This window comes from Pygocentrus nattereri, chromosome 30 (genome assembly GCF_015220715.1).
Source record: "Pygocentrus nattereri isolate fPygNat1 chromosome 30, fPygNat1.pri, whole genome shotgun sequence".
Lineage (NCBI taxonomy): Eukaryota > Metazoa > Chordata > Actinopteri > Characiformes > Serrasalmidae > Pygocentrus > Pygocentrus nattereri.
The window spans coordinates 5,088,190-5,105,074 of NC_051240.1; the positions used below are offsets into that span (position 1 = coordinate 5,088,190).

General features: G+C 39.6%; 1 protein-coding gene across 4 annotated transcripts in view; it reads right to left on the reverse strand.

Moving 5' to 3' along the window:
* Positions 1 to 8,781: 8,781 nt before the first annotated feature.
* The window catches only part of rab11fip4b (RAB11 family interacting protein 4 (class II) b), a 77,260-nt gene continuing 69,156 nt past the window's right edge, over positions 8,782 to 16,885 (reverse strand). For 3 of the 4 annotated variants that reach the window (XM_037536459.1, XM_037536460.1, XM_037536458.1), the window contains exons 12-14: positions 16,493 to 16,570; positions 15,157 to 15,300; positions 8,782 to 11,477 (exon numbers count right to left, since the gene is read on the reverse strand). In XM_037536459.1, the coding sequence (XP_037392356.1) occupies positions 11,358 to 11,477; positions 15,157 to 15,300; positions 16,493 to 16,570 (342 nt within the window). In that variant the 3' untranslated portion in view covers positions 8,782 to 11,357. The remainder of the gene's footprint in view (positions 11,478 to 15,156; positions 15,301 to 16,492; positions 16,571 to 16,885) is intronic. The other variant, XM_037536461.1, reaches the window with a different exon arrangement.

The window sequence follows — 16,885 nt, forward strand, 5'->3', positions numbered from 1 at the left end:
ATCCACTACAGCCACTTAAATATGGCTTGTTTTCTGCTAATTTCACTGCACAATGTCTATATATTTATGGAGTTTAACTGAAAAACGTAAAAGTATAAAATATAAAATGTGCCGTAACTTTGGTAAAAACATCACATTTTTTTTCCAGCATGTTAAATTCAGCACATTTTTATGCAAATGTTCATTTATTTCATGGCCATATTTCAGCACTGGTTATTTTTAACTGATATTCCAAAATCAATGCAATGATTTGCAATGAAACGATGCCGTTTTAAACCACTGCTGAGGACGGCTCATTTCAGCAGCCTGGTCCCTGATTCAGAGCGTGACTGCAGAAGCCGCCATGCTCCTCTGTGGATGCTCGGTCATCTGACGCGCTGGCCCATCATCATAAGACACTGTGAAACACTGTGGCCTAGTTGGATGTGCTCTCATTAGGCACGAGCACTGCGCGTTACCAGCTGCTGGATCAGTTAAGCAACGTCAGATGACCTGCTGCTGTCCACCGCTGGCTCTGCCAGGTATTTCTAAACATTTGACTAAACAACTCTGACTTCCTCCACTTCCCTTTCACCACAATACCCAGTTAGAGTCGACCCCGTTGCGCCTTGTGACACGAAATTCCGATTTTTGAAGTAGCCTTGTCAGCTGCTGCCAAGTGAAGCCCAGTGAAAGCGAGCACAGAACAAACCTAATTACCGTGCCAATCATCTGCCTTCAGTCACGAGCACCGTAACAGAGCAGCGGCACTCACTGCACAAAAGCATGAACATTCAGCCTTAAACACAACTGCTACTGTCTACAGATACAGCGTGTTAAACAAGTCCATTAGTGACTACTAAACAAATTATTGGTGGGATACAGCTTCCATTCCAGTTAGTGGAATTAGATGAAGACAGTGCTATGGTTGGAGTCATTCAGGGTTCAGTTTTAGGGACTTTACTTTTTCCTTTGTACACGCTACCTCTAGGTGATGTCATTAGGAAACAATATACATTTTTTTAATAGTCATGCTGAGGACACCCAGTTATACATCTCCATTCCTTCTGATGATCAAGACTTTGCAGACAGGCCAACCAGCTGTGTGTCAGACATTAATCAGCAGATGTCACAAAAACTTCTACAATTACATTTTGAAAAAATGGAAATACTGATCATTGGTACAAGAACTTTTTGAAACATGGTTCTTTAGCTTCACCTGAGTGTAATCTTGGACTCCGAGCTCCGTTTTATCTCGCATGTAAACACAAACACTAAAGTAGCCTTTTTTATCATTCGAGAAATATCACTAAAGTTCAAACTTTTCTCACACAGAGAAACTTGTTAATACATTTGTTACAAGCAGAGTTGATCACCGTAATGCTCTTACTGGATTTCCAAGAAAACAATACATCCTTTACAACTCGTACAAAACGCATCAGCACTCTAACAAAAACAGAACCGAGAGATCACATCACTCCCGTTTTAAAAGAGCTGCACTGGAAACCTGCATCACTCAGGATGGATTTAAAGCTCTGCTACTAGTTTTTAAAACTAAATGACCTTAAAAGCACCGCTTACATCACAGAGTCCCTGTCCGCACTCCTGCATGTGATCTTAGATCTGCAGATACCGGCCTTATACATCCACCACAAACATGGAGCGGCTCGTTCAGTTATTCTTCTAAACTGTGAAGCTTAATTCACTTAGACAGTCAAGCTCAGTGCTCACTTTTAAGAAACATCTGAAAACGCAGCTCTTTAACTCGGCACTTCATTAAAACTCGACATCTTGTGGTTTTTAATCTTTTAATTTGATCTCATTTTCTTATATAAATGCATACTTATAATTTCTTATATCACTGTTAAGCTTTATCTCCTGTCTGTAAAGCAATTATTCATTAGTTATTGAGCAGAGATTTTATATATATATATATATATATATATATATATATATATATATATATATATACATACATACATACATACACACACACATATATATACACACACACACACACACACACATACATACATACATACACACACCCCACACATTAGCTTTGACAAGTACAGACTTACGGAAGAGTTTGAGGACCCCGGTCACATGGCTTTTGGTGAAAAAATGTTTTAAGGGAATAAACTTAAATAAGGCAACTGTCTGCAAAATATACTGCACAATTTCTACATACTGGAAAAATTTTTTTACAACTTTTGCACTGGTAGTTTTATTTTTCCCCCTCCAATATGCTAAATTCAACAAATAAATAGTACTTTTGCATTAAAATGTGCAGAATGTGTGTTCTCTGTAGAGGATGTGTTCACTTATTTAAACTCAGAACACATTAAAAAAAAAAACCCACATCAAATGTTCACATAAACCGCTACCAAAGCAAATTTTGACCAGGGGCACAAATTTTTGCGTACAACAGTAAGTGCAGACAGTTTCTTTAAGAAGGCGTCTGTGTTTGTAGAAATGGGTAAATTCCTCAGTTTTATTCCTGTGAGGCCATCAAGAGAAGTACAGGCCCCTTGGACTTCATTTGTGAAACATTCATACAGATTTGATCTTAAAAACATTACAGCTGAAAAATCACCAAACACATTAATTTAATATGAAACTGAGTAGATAAACAGAAGTTTCCAACCTGATGTACAGCAGTGGCAGGGTGCTGTAAGCATTACAGTGTGCATATTTATGAAGTTTGTGTAGTTTGTGTAGTTTTTGTACGGAAGGTCCAATTTTCTTTTTTTTTTTGTCTGAATTAAAAAACAAAAAGGGTGGAGGAGTGGGAGTAGGCAGCCCTGTTCAAAGTATGGATGCTATTAAGCTCCTCTTACTCTGCTGTCCAGACATGTGGAGATACGAAAGGGAAAAACATCAGCAGGTTAAAGTCACAAAGGCTGAACAGAGAGTGAGAGCATCACCGAGCGTGTAATACAGGCAGAGGACTGTGTTCATAAGCCTGAATCGCCTTAAAGTGACCCCTGATCTTTAAGCAACTCCCCATGGAAAGGCGGTGGTCAGTATGAGAGCAAAGGGCCATGGCTTGTGACTCACTCAGTACAAAAGCCGAATGCTTCATCAGGGAGTGGACTGAAGTTTTAGCAGTAAACACATTTGTAGGTAAGTGTCTGTTTCCATGGAGTTTGAGAAGAATGAAGTCACTGTATAAAAATGCAGCTTGTGGGTAAACTCATAAATCACGTCTTTCACCTAATCACAGTTAAACAACATGGTCAGTGCTGCCATCTAGGGGCTCCATATGGCCAGTACAGCAAGGCAGTTCACAAAGTGATCCTCAGACACAGATCAAGTCAATGATGGACTAAGAAAGCTGTTTATGGATGAAAATATATTGGAATCAACCTGAAGAACCATTTCACCATGCAAATAACCATTCAAATCGTACTAAAGCGTTTACCATGTCCAAATGACCAGCATCATGATGTGTAAAGTGGCTCAACTCTTCTTTAAACGTCAAAGAAAAGACAACACACTGGTTACTTTTCTTTATTTTCTGTGCATTTAAACACTAAAAATGAAGGCTTCAGTTTCTGAAGGTGAAATGAAGGGGATTGTTGAAGTAGAGAGAACTTTAACCAAACAGGTCAATGAAATGTTTTGAACAGCAGTCAATAGAAAAGGTTAACAGTAGAAGAATGTTCCAGATTTCAACAGCACTGTCTAATAAACAAACCCAATTAAATTAATGTCAGGGAGGCCAATGCTCACTTAAAATAACTTAAAAAGAACAATAAAATATACTAGAGTGCTTTTACATATATTTATATACTAACTTGCTTTTACATAAACTAATGACGGCTCAATACATCTCCAGCCTAAAATGTTCAGAACATAATCTCTTCCAATTTAGTAAAACTAAGAACCCGAACTAAAATGATTTGTACTTGTGTGTCTGTGACCTTCATTCCTCTGCGTCAGCAAACTGGTCCACCTCACAGGAGTAGACACAGCGAACCCACTTCACAGGAGGGATGTGGCGAGTGGAGGGGCTGTAGCGTTCCTGGTTTGGGCTGGGTGCTCTGGGGACGTTGTACAGGGTCATTTCATTTACCACAGTGTTCTGCTCGTCTTCAGAATCTACAGGAAAGCAAGGAGGAATCTGGGTAACTGAGTTTATACAGATAACAGCTCTTCTAAATTTCTCTCATCAAGTTCATAAATATAGGAAATAAACATCTTTGTGATTGAGGTCTCAAACACTTATATCAGCATTAGACAGATATTCAGATGTTTACATTTGACCAGTGTGTAAAATACCCCCTGGTATTCGGGCGTCTCACGTGAGCTGGCTAGTCCAGTGTTGTCCTGCTGATAACTTACTTGCCATAATGATGCCAATGCTTTAGTGGCAACAAAACTTAAGATCTTTCTCATCTCTTCTGTCTCCAGTTTGAGAAATGAGTCACTTTTCACACCAGACTCCTGGAGATTCGGGCACGTATACAGATCTACAACTATTCTAGGTTTTTCAGAGGTATCCTGGGCATAGTTACAGGCTATGACAGACCAACTGAGTGAACTAATCTGCTACAGCGCCACCCTGAGGCCGAACAGCTCTAGTTAAATCAAGACAGAAGCTGATTGTGGGTAAAGCAGCTAAACAATGAGCTTTCACTGAATTTGTAGACCATTTGAGCCTATATTTTCTGTGGCCCCCGATAACTTTAACAGACATTCAGGGGCTTCCCCCGCCCCGTACCCCCTCTACTCCACACCTTGCATTTGACCAATACTTCCAACTGACTTTTGATGTGTTTATTAAACCCCTAAAGAGCAGAATGTTTAGGTGATGTTGGGTTCTTGTGCTACAATATCTGCTACAGTAGAAATCGTCACATTTCTCTGTAACACTATTTCAGGTGGATTAAGTCACATTTTATAAATGCTTATATAGAAGAATCGGCAGGTATGTACATGAAATAAATCCTTTAGATTACCATACGGCATCCGATTCTTCATCTCCTTCTCCAACCTGCGTGCGAACTCTTCAATCTCCTTCTCCCAGTCTTCGTCCTCTACTGGGGGCTGACGCGGGGCTTTGCCGGTTACAGACAGGAACTTCTCTTTAGGTGCGTTCTTTTGATACTTGAAACTGTTCCACTTGCTTGGGATATGCCTTTGCTTCTGCACTTTGTCAGCAGGAGCCGAGACAGACTGACTCAAAGACCGCTCAAACTTGGACAGGGCTTGAGGCATTTTACTTTCTGCTCCTCAGTCAACCTTGGAGAAACATACAGCATACAGGAGATATTATAGCTTTAAATATCTGTTTCTCATTATGAGCACCAAACTGTAGTCTCTGATGAGAATAAACATCATGCAAAGAGTACGTGGTCTTCAGACTACTGTCCTTTGCTGATAATCAACAAATCAGAGAAAGAACTGGCCCGTCTTCTTGATTTTACCCAATTACGATGACATGTCTTCAGTTCTCAGACACATCGTGCCAGTATTTCAGGTATTGGTCAATTATTTTATAAACGACAGCCACAAACCTGCTGACGAAAGTCACAGAAACCATTAAATGTGTGGTTATTCTAGTGCTGGGTGATACAAATGTAATACGGGTGACAAAAATGTAATATTTTAAGGAATTTATTTTCATCTGCCAAGCTGGAACAGAAAAGGCTGTGCCACATTTTAAAAATACATTCCATCCATCCATCCATCCATCCAAAAACTACAAATATAACTACTCACATAGGCCAAGAACATAGGAAACTAGTGGTCTCTAAATGTTAATCATGAACCCAAATCGCATTAGAAAGCTAAACTAAGACACACAACGTCAGTTTTACCTGGGGGACCCTCTAGACCTGGTCAGTTCTGACCAGAAAGCTGCTCTTGGCTGAATATTTGTCTGAGGTTCCCTCAAGACTGGAGTGAAGCCAAGCTGACCAGCTAACGTTACAGAAGACTAAACATGTAACCAGCTAATCCTCAAAACAGTGGGACCCACAGCGAAATCACCCATATTTAATTCAGGACTTAAAAGTCCTCATCCAACCCCATAAAAACGGACGGATTTGACGACTAAAACACCTTCACATGATCAGATTTATCTACAGATCCAGCAGAAGTCGGTTTACACAGAAAGCCTAGCCTAGCTGGTTAGCTAGCTAACCTAGCTACATTAGGTTAGCCAGTTTGTGGATGTCAGTTACGAGTTATTGGTGTTTAATTCAGATTCTGATTTTAAAAAGTGAGTGAAAACCCACGTATTGCTGCCCAATACTCGAATAAAACCGCCACAGGCAACATAAAACTGACGCGAGGTTAAAATAACCGCTCGCCAGAAGCTAGCGTGACGTCACGGCTTTTATATCTTCAATTTCAAATCTTAAAATCTCTAAATCCTGAAATTTTCATCCCACTCATCCAATTTTTGGATGCACATACTCGACCAGCTGCACACACTAGACCAAATGAGCGTTTATTTTTATTCTAATAGCTTTATAAATGTAAATATATGCATGAATGTCCAACGCCCTCATGCTTTTAGTTTAAAAATTAGTTTTTTGCATGTAAACAGAAATATACTTCGTGGAATATTTTCGTACTTATAAGACTTGGAAGTCATTTTTTAAACATAGTTATTTTAAATATATTTATCCATATGTGTGTCCATACCACACAGCATCTTAAAAGGAGTTCTCTGGCTGATTCAGCTGCTTTAAGGTTGAAACACTTTCTGAAATGTGAAATGTGTCTTATTATGAACTGCCTGCATTTATACCACCATTAGGTGAAGCACCATGAGCCTAACGTTACCTGATATCTCCCAGTTTGAAGCTGGTTGCTCCTCCTTAATCTCCACTGCTTATCTGATCCCAAACCCACGGAGTCCTTCACGCAATACATGGTCCTTCAGGCGAAGAAAGGCTCATGGTGTAAATGAAGAAGGAACCAAACGCCCCTCTGCCGCCTCTCCTACAGGGTTTAGCGTGGAAAGGACGTTATGCTGCTCAATTACTGTTGTTAATCAGCCGCTCCATCTGATTGGCGGAGCGCCTCCACGTGACCAATTTTACAACCCACATAATCCAATACATTGAACTGCTGTAAATTTCCACCCAAGTGTTTATGCCACGTGTAAGAGTTCATTTTTAGGTAAGTAAAGACATAATAATAAATAAAATAAAAAGTAAATAAATCTTATACTTACTTATACTTAATAAACCTTAGCATTACAGTGTAACAGGAATATTACAGGAGGTGGAAAATAAAATTTACTACAGGACACCATACAACTATTAGAGACTACTATAAAAGAGTACAACAGGAATATTATAAGAAGTGGAAATATTATAGATTATTATCCAAGTATCAACACCATGAAGGTATGTGAAAGAGTTGTTGAAGCAAGGCTAAGACGAGAGGTTCAGATCAGTGAGGAGCAGTTTGGTTTCATGCCCAGAAAGAGTACCACAGATGCAATTTTTGCGTTGAGAGTGTTGGTAGAGAAGTGCAGAGAAGGTCAGAAGGAGCTGCATTGTGTCTTTGTGGATCTAGAGAAGGCATATGATAGGGTGCCAAGACAGGAACTGTGGTACTGTATGAGGAAGTCAGGTGTAGCTGAAAAGTATGTTAGGGTGGTGCAGGACATGTATGAGGATAGTGAGACAGTGGTGAGGTGTGCAGTTGGAGTGACAAATGGTTTCAAGGTGAAGGTTGGGTTACATCAGGGATCAGCTTTGAGCCCTTTCTTGTTTGCAATGGTGATGGACAGGTTGACAGATGAGGTCAGGCAGGAGGCTCCATGGACCATGATGTTTGCAGATGACATTGTAATCTGTGGTGAGAGTAGAGAGCAGGTGGAAGAGAATCTGGAGAGGTGGAGGTTTGCACTGGAGAGGAGAGGAATGAAGGTCAGTAGCGATACAACGGAATACATGTGTGTGAATTAGAGGGAGGCAGGTGGAAAGGTGAAGATGCAAGGAGTAGAGGTCGTAAAGGTGGATGACTTCAAATATCTTGGGTCAACCATCCAGAGCAATGGACAGTGTAGAAAAGAGGTGAAGAAGAGGGTGCAGGCAGGATGGAGTGGGTAGAGACGGATGTCAGGGCTGATGTGTGACAGAAGGATAGCAGCAAGAGTGAAAGGGAAGGTTCACAAGACAGCAGTGCGTCCTGCTATGATGTCTGGTTTGGAGACTGTGGCTCTGTCTAAAAGACAGGAGGCTGAGCTGGAGGTGGTGGAGATGAAGATGCTGAGATTTTCGTTGGGAGTGACAAGGCTGGACAAGATTAGAAATGAGCAGATCAGAGGGACAGTGAAGGTGGAGCAGTTTGGAGATAAAGCCAGAGAGACCAGGTTGAGATGGTTTGGACATGTGTTGAGGAGGAATAGTGGATATATTGGTCAAAGAATGTTGGAGATGGAGGTGCCGGGTAGAAGGAGAAGAGGTAGACCTCAGAGAAGGTTTATGGATGTAGTGAAGGTGGACATGGAGATGGTTGGTGTAAAGGTAGAGGAGACAGTGGATAGGGCAAGATGGAGGCAGATGATCCGCTGTGGCAACCCCTAAAGGGAGCAGCCGAAAGAAGAAGAAGATTATCCAGGTATCAGATAGCACCTTAAAAACATTATAGGGCCAGTTTTCTAAACCCAGATTAAGGCCTAAACACAAACTTAAAACATTTAACGGTTATTTGCGATGTAGTTGAAGCCTAGGCTCAATCCAAGCCCAGGAAACAGGCCCATAGTTTCTTATGCAGTGTTTCAGGTGGTTGTGACAGTGTTTTTACACTTTTTTCAAATACAAAAGGCACATGAGAAATTCTTCAGAATTTATTTGAAAAGTTCCAGACAAGTCTGTCCAGTTACAGGCTGCGCATCTATAACATGCTGAAGTCAACTTCTTTGTGTCCTAGGACTGTGCAGTATATCCCAACTGTTAAACAAACTGAAAAAAAAAAAACAGAGTACCAAAGAGAAATCATGTAACAATACTCCGAGTTACATTAATAAATTAAGAGGGCTCTTCTTGGAGCAAAGTCATAATTCTACTGCATTTAAAACGATGCTGCATACGAAACGCTGTTACATCCATACAAACGTACAAACGTCAAACACATATCCCTTCTAAAAGCTGAAATGCCAAAAAAAAAGAGAGAAAAGTATCAAGAAATCAATGTCAGAAGACTTCTGATTGATTGAGTAGTGCTGAGGCTGAACTAAATTGGTGACATCATTAGCCACAAGAGCATTAGCATTAGCCACAGTTTGTAGGCATTGGTCTTCTCTATCTGGAACTGCTGCCATACAGCTGCGGATTTGACGTTTACTGTTTCAAACTCAGCTGAACGTATTGTTATTGCTATTTCAACAGTATTTCAGATCCTCAGATTCTTTTACCATCAGCTTTGGTGATGTTAGCAAGCTACAGCGCTTTGCTGTTATTAGCTCATTGATCTGATGCCTGAAAATGTCTCCGGTGATGGCAGATAAAACAGGCGAATTGAAAGAAAATGTGCCAGAAAGCAAACCGGACAGCTAAATCACAATTTTGGGTTTTTATGCAGCAGTTCCAGCCTGCTAACTTGCTAGCATCCAGGCTATATAGCCTTGTAGCTTCTGTCACTACATTAGTAAATTAATGCCTCTGATTTCATCTACTGGACGTGTTTACAACGCCTAAACCAAAAAATCTACACCATACAAACACAGAGATAGCCCCATTACTGGAAAAAGTGTACAAAAAGCCTAGATAATTAATGTAAAAGTGATGAGTGGCACATAGTATAGAAAAAAGTGACTAATCCTGTACAGTATTTACAACTTTTTTGTCAGAGATTGCACTGAAATGTATGTGATTAAGGTGTGAGAAAGCTAAACAGCTAGCCAGTGTGCAACTAAACAATCAGTAGGTCTACCGGTACTATCGGTGAATGAAAAGGCACAAGGGAAATGTTATTAAAACCCTAAAAATAAAATTGTGCTCACTGTGCAAAGCTGGGGGGTGGGTGGGGGGGACAATACAAACTTGGTGGTTGTGAACGTATCATGAGCATTTTCATTTGTACTGGAACTCAAACTGGTGAAAATCTGAGGAAAAGCTCATAAATGTACCTGCATCTTGCGAATCCATAATTCCATTAACCTACAAAAGTGATCCAAAAGCTAGGCCTAATTAAATATTTGGGAAAGCTGAGGATGAAAAAATATGCAAACCCCTCATTATGGTCAGGCATTTTGGAACAGCAGCTTATGAATCTATGAATTTTCTTGCAGACTTTGTTAAAGCTCCTAAGAAACAGCATTTGTAACAGAATACAGCTTAAAGGAATATTCTAGCATTTTTCAAGCTATTCCAAGCTAAACACTACCTCTAGCATACAGGTGATTACCAAGAACTTTAGAAACACTTTTAAATGAATTATTACAATAAACACAGTTCTTTGTACTTGCTGAAGCAACTGCCCATTAACTTCTGTTTAAGTGTGTTTTATGTTAACAGGTTTTCAGTTCTCTTAAAGTACAGGGAAAGACATTGAAATAAGTGTGGTAATCGACTGTATGCTAAAGCTACAATAGTTATGCGTAAGGCTGGAAAACGCTGGAGTATTCCTTAAAATAAGTGGCTATTCTTTGAAATTACAGCGTATGAAGACAGGAAGGCTAGTGAAATATCCCCAAACACGAATGTACGCACATTCAGAAAGGTAAGTGAACATTCAGATGCTGCCGTTACTCTGATTATAAACTCTCTCACTAACTAAAGTGGCTTTTCTGTTTTACCAAATAAACTCAGTACATAGCACAACACGCATTTCTGGCCTCAAACTTCCACTTCCCCCTCCTCTCTCTCTGTTTCTCTCTCAGACTTATTTCTTAGCCATCCACATAGTGCCTCATCACACACCATCAAAGAACTCAAAGCTCACATATTCCCTCTGATCGACTTACTTTTCACTAAAATTGATCACCAAGCAAACGTGATCAACCTAATCAGCAGGTTTCAGCACAATGGGACTACACAGGGAAGAAAAACGGGTATCATAAAACAAACACCCAGTTTCAACCAAAATAACCCAAATGTCCCCCTTATGGCCCACTGCACATGTACAGTACAGGCCACATCCAGTGTCATGTTACACAATCCCGTAATGCCCTTCCAGTGATGATTCCCACAGTTGTACAGAGCAGCAGTGATGAAGTATGTCCTGGAAAAGTGCATGAAATTTTCCAGTGTCTCCTGAAGTCTCACAACATGAATGAGCAAAGGAGGAATGAAGTTTATTTCACAGCATGAAGTTCACATCCATTTGGAAGAACGCAGTTGAAATCAACTCGCAACATCCACCTCCAGGCCAGCAGGGGAGCCGCTCAGAGGTACTTCAGCTTCAGCTTAGGCGTTTTTGATTTCCAGGATGGACGGGTTGTGGTCCAGGATAGATAATATAATCTTATCCATGTACTGCCTGAGACGCAGATTTATTTCCTCTTGTTCCTTCAGGGCCTCCATTAACTGTGAGGAGAAAAAAAAACAAAGATGAGGGCGACATTCTGCCAATGCTAAATATTTCTTACAGAGAAAATGCACATATCCTTTAGCGGTGACAGTGACCACTATACCTGCAGCCCGATTATCCGTTAATAATCCGACTAATAGCTCAATTGGAATAGAATACGTCCAACACACCTCAACTGGAACAGACTTGCTTGAATAAGGCCGTTCAGAATGCCATTTCTATCTGATTATATACAGGATTATCCAGGTCGTTCAATCAGTTAAATAGAAGAATAATAGCCGTGTAAACTCCTGTATCTGATTACTTTCCCAGTCGGAAAGTGCAAGTACGTTCTGCGGACGTTCAACATGGCGGGAGCCGAAACTGGTCTGCACAGGAGACAAAGTTTAGGTTTTGATCTTTAAAAGACGGCGGTGGGACGGGCGTCCAGCTTTTGTATCTCAGAACATGACGTCTTGCTCTCGTCCTTCTTTAATAAGCACAGTGAAGCATGTTCTCCTGAGCCTGACATCAATTTAAAGCAATTAAAAACTGGTCATCTCACTCTGACTGGACTCGCGTGATGCTGGTTGTCATGGTCTACACAGTGTGGTTCTCTACGCATGCGTGTAATCTTGGATCGGATTACTTGTAGTGCGCATGTAAACGGAGATTTCCATCAGATTGTTCAGGACCTCAGTCTTAATCCCTAACTGGAATGTGTTCAATCGGCCCATGATATCTCTAATGCCAACTTTCAAAGAAAACTTGCTGAAAATCTCATTAAACCCAATGACAGATTTTTATTACCATTTGTATTGGAGCACTAAAATGTTCGCCAAGTGTCGCTACACAACACAGTTTTCAGTTTTCAGACTGTGCTGCTTTAGCTAATTCAACATAGGCAAGCCGTAAATGACAAATACATTAGCCTCCATGCTAATGTTGGCTTGATTCTTTCATAATAATCAAAAAGCACACACCAAAAAGAGTTTGAAACGAACAAAAGAACTACACACAATCTATCCTAACAGTGTATTGTGACAAAGACTGAGTACAGTTTCTCATTAGGTTGAATGAAGACTTAATGTAGGTATTGTGATATAAACTGAGTCTGTTCTACAGTTTCTCATTAGGCTGAATGAATAACCGGCTCTAAATGTAGGTATTGTGATATAAACTGAGTCTGTTCTACAGTTTCTCATTAGGCTGAATGAATAACTGACTCTAAATGTAGGTATTGTGATATAAACCGAGTCTGTTCTACAGTTTCTCATTAGGCTGAATGAATAACTGACTCTAAATGTAGGTATTGTGATATAAACTGAGTCTGTTCTACAGTTTCTCATTAGGCTGAATGAATAACTGACTCTAAATGTAGGTATTGTGATATAAACCGAGTCTGTTCTACAGTTTCTCATTAGGCTGAATGAATAACTGACTCTAAATGTAGGTATTGTGATATAAACCGAGTCTGTTCTACAGTTTCTCATTAGACTGAATGAATAACTGGCTCTAAATGTAGGTATTGTGATATAAACTGAGTCTGTTCTACAGTTTCTCATTAGGCTGAATGAATGACTGGCTCTAAATGTAGGTATTGTGATATAAACTGAGTCTGTTCTACAGTTTCTCATTAGGCTGAATGAATGTAGGTATTGTGATATAAACCGAGTCTGTTCTACAGTTTCTCATTAGGCTGAATGAATAACCGGCTCTAAATGTAGGTATTGTGATGTAAACCGAGTCTGTTCTACAGTTTCTCATTAGGCTGAATGAATAACTGACTCTAAATGTAGGTATTGTGATATAAACTGAGTCTGTTCTACAGTTTCTCATTAGGCTGAATGAATAACTGACTCTAAATGTAGGTATTGTGATATAAACTGAGTCTGTTCTACAGTTTCTCATTAGGCTGAATGAATAACTGGCTCTAAATGTAGGTATTGTGATATAAACTGAGTCTATTCTACAGTTTCTCATTAGGCTGAATGAATAACTGACTCTAAATGTAGGTATTGTGATATAAACTGAGTCTGTTCTACAGTTTCTCATTAGGCTGAATGAATAACTGCCTCTAAATGTAGGTATTGTGATATAAACTGAGTCCGTTCTACAGTTTCTCATTAGGCTGAATGAATAACTGGCTCTAAATGTAGGTATTGTGATATAAACCGAGTCCGTTCTACAGTTTCTCTTTAGGCTGAATGAATAACTGACTCTAAATGTAGGTATTGTGATATAAACCGAGTCTGTTCTACAGTTTCTCATTAGGCTGAATGAATAACCGACTCTAAATGTAGGTATTGTGATATAAACCGAGTCTGTTCTACAGTTTCTCATTAGGCTGAATGAATAACTGACTCTAAATGTAGGTATTGTGATATAAACCGAGTCTGTTCTACAGTTTCTCATTAGACTGAATGAATAACTGGCTCTAAATGTAGGTATTGTGATATAAACTGAGTCTGTTCTACAGTTTCTCATTAGGCTGAATGAATAACCGGCTCTAAATGTAGGTACTGTGATATAAACCGAGTCTGTTCTACAGTTTCTCATTAGGCTGAATGAATAACTGACTCTAAATGTAGGTATTACGACCTCTTGACAGTAAGAACACATTTGCAGAGGTGGTACACAATATCACAAATCATGTACTTGAGTTAAAGTAGAGATACTCAAGGTTAAAATATTACTTTATAATATTAATATTATGAAATATTACTCCAGTAAAAGTAGAAGTCCTTACTCTAGACCTCCACTTGAGTAAAGTACTAAAGTATTTTCCCTCAAATGTACTTAAGTATAAAGTAAAAGTACTAAAAGAGTAATTCTGGCTCTGATGTCCTGTTATCATTTTTATAACCAGACTGGCTTCATGAACTCATTTCAGGTGAAAGTCCTCCAGCGTCTCTCTTGGTAAACCAGTCTTTTAATAGAACGTCATTAATTAGCGACGCTGACGTCTATTAAAATGATCATAAGCACAAAACACTGAAGGTAAACAGGTTCCATCAGGGAGAACCGAGTGGCTCTGAAATCACTTTTTACACACAAGCAAAGTTTCAGTTTCAGATTTATTTACAACTTAGTTCCAAGTTTAAGTTGAATAAAAACTGGCTTTAAACTCAGGATCACAGATGAGCTCCTTTACTGTGTTGATCTGTAGGCGTCTGTTCATAAACATAAACCAGCCCAAACTAATTTACTATAAAATGAAAGTGTTTGTATGAATTCAGGTCGGTATGACCAACAGGTCAAAACCAGCTCTAAACAAAGTGACCGCTGGGCCCTGATTGGTGCTCTGGCTTTGCGCTTCTTTCGTTTTGACATGTTACGTTTTTATACACACAGAAACCAAAAGGAACGACAGATTTCTCAAAATGTAGTGGAGGAAAAAGTCGGATATTAGACTCTGAAATGTAGTGGAGTGAAAGGAAAAAGTCGCTCAAAATGGAAAAACTTAAGTACAGATACACAAAAAAAAGTACTTAAGTACAGTAACAAATTACATTTACTTAGTTATTGTCCACCACTGCACATTTGTGGGGAGCAGGTCAGCGTTTCTCACTTAACCAGACAAATTATACCAAAGCCTCTCCAGTTAATTTCTACTTAATAATTCATACTTCTCCTTAAGAGTAAACCAGCTTCACAAAATCAAACAGGACAGAAATTTGGAAACTTAAACTGTACCTGGTCTCGGGATGCGTTGTCGATCTCTGTGGCGAGTGACTGTGCTTTAGTCTGTGTGGCGAACAGGTTCTTAGCTTCGTGCAGACTCAGACTGAGAATCTGACCATTTAGCTCTTCATTCTGCTCCCGCAGCTTCTGATTCTCCTGCATGGGTAAAAAAATAAAAAAAATAAAAAACCAAAACTGTCAAACTGTCAGCTTCACTGTTTTTTCTTACAACAGTCATTTCAAACCCTAGAGTGTTTATCAGAGCAGGATTTCACAGTAAAGCCAGATAACGTCAGTCCAAAATGAGGACTGACCAACAGAAACATCTCCACATCTCCTCTTATTCAGCAGGCTTGAATTTTGGCTTGTCTAGCAAAGTGAGAAATCCAGTTTTGTGAAACACCCGCAACAATCTGTTCAGTCGCTGCACAGTTCTCTGTTAAATTATCTGAGGTTTTGACATGAGGCTGCAGGTAAAATGACAAAATGGAGTGAGTGTAATGGACTGAGTTAAATGTCATGGCTGATGTAATCAGTGGTGAGAAGAAGAACCAGAGATGAATAATCAGTGGAGTAAGTGGTCAGTGTGGGGCTACAGTATGTGGGCTGTCAGAGAAATTAGTCTGGCCAGTACTGAAGGATGCTGTATTGTATTTCCTGACACATTCATCTTAACACTACTGAACAAAAGCCAATAGCTACATAAAAGTATTTTGGTAATGTAGTCATTCATAAACTGAATAGTCGATTATTCGTTTCAGTAAATCGACAGATTATTCGACAATTTAATTAGTTGTTTGCTGCACCCGTCTTTTCTGAAAATTTCAGTGAACAATTTGTATTTAACTGCTTAATATTTAATAAGTGAGAGGAAAAAAATAGATAATAAAAAATAGTGTAAAATATGCGTAACTGTTGCACGCCCCCCCCCCCTCCAAATACATTATACATCAGTATATTCTCTGTACTTATTCAAACTCAACAAAGCTTGGAATCTGTCCATGGGTGCTGAAACCTTTCATACAGCTGTGTGTAAATGAGCTCTGTTCTAAATTGTTAAAAACTGTCTAAGCTGAGCTGCACTGCTGTATATGCAATAACAACGCTTCTAACAACTGACTACACTCCTGTAGGCTGAATGGCTGGTGTGTGACATCACAACCATGATTAATTCAAAACTTTTTTTAGTTTTTTTTTTAAACTCAAAATGAGGCCAGTTCAGTTTTTTATAATATGGGCCCAAAGCTCTCAGTTGCAGTGAGGTTCAGCGCCCCCTGGAGGCAATCAGCAGAGTTGATATTAGTCATTAATGATCAGTTATTTAGAGGGCGCAGGATTGAGGCTTTACCGCCAGAGTGCGGCACAGTCGTGCGCTAACACACACTTGCTGGTGGAGTTCAGGCTGAACGTCCTGCAAAAGATAACGCTGTGCACGCGCACACACACACACACACACACACACACACACACACACACACACACACACACACAAACACACAAACACAGGGAGACAAAATCCTACATGTCTGGATAGTGAAAAAACTGTATCTATTTATTTTTAATCCTTTGTGTTTACTTTTATTTGCAAACAGGCTTCCTGAAGCTGGATCCTGTCTAAGAGCAGGACAAACCAAACCAAAACACTGTTCCTTCCATTCACACTAAAAGTCAGCAAGGTTTAAAGTGTGTATGGTTTTCACTTAACTATATTTACACTCAAACATCTCACCTGTCCAACCTG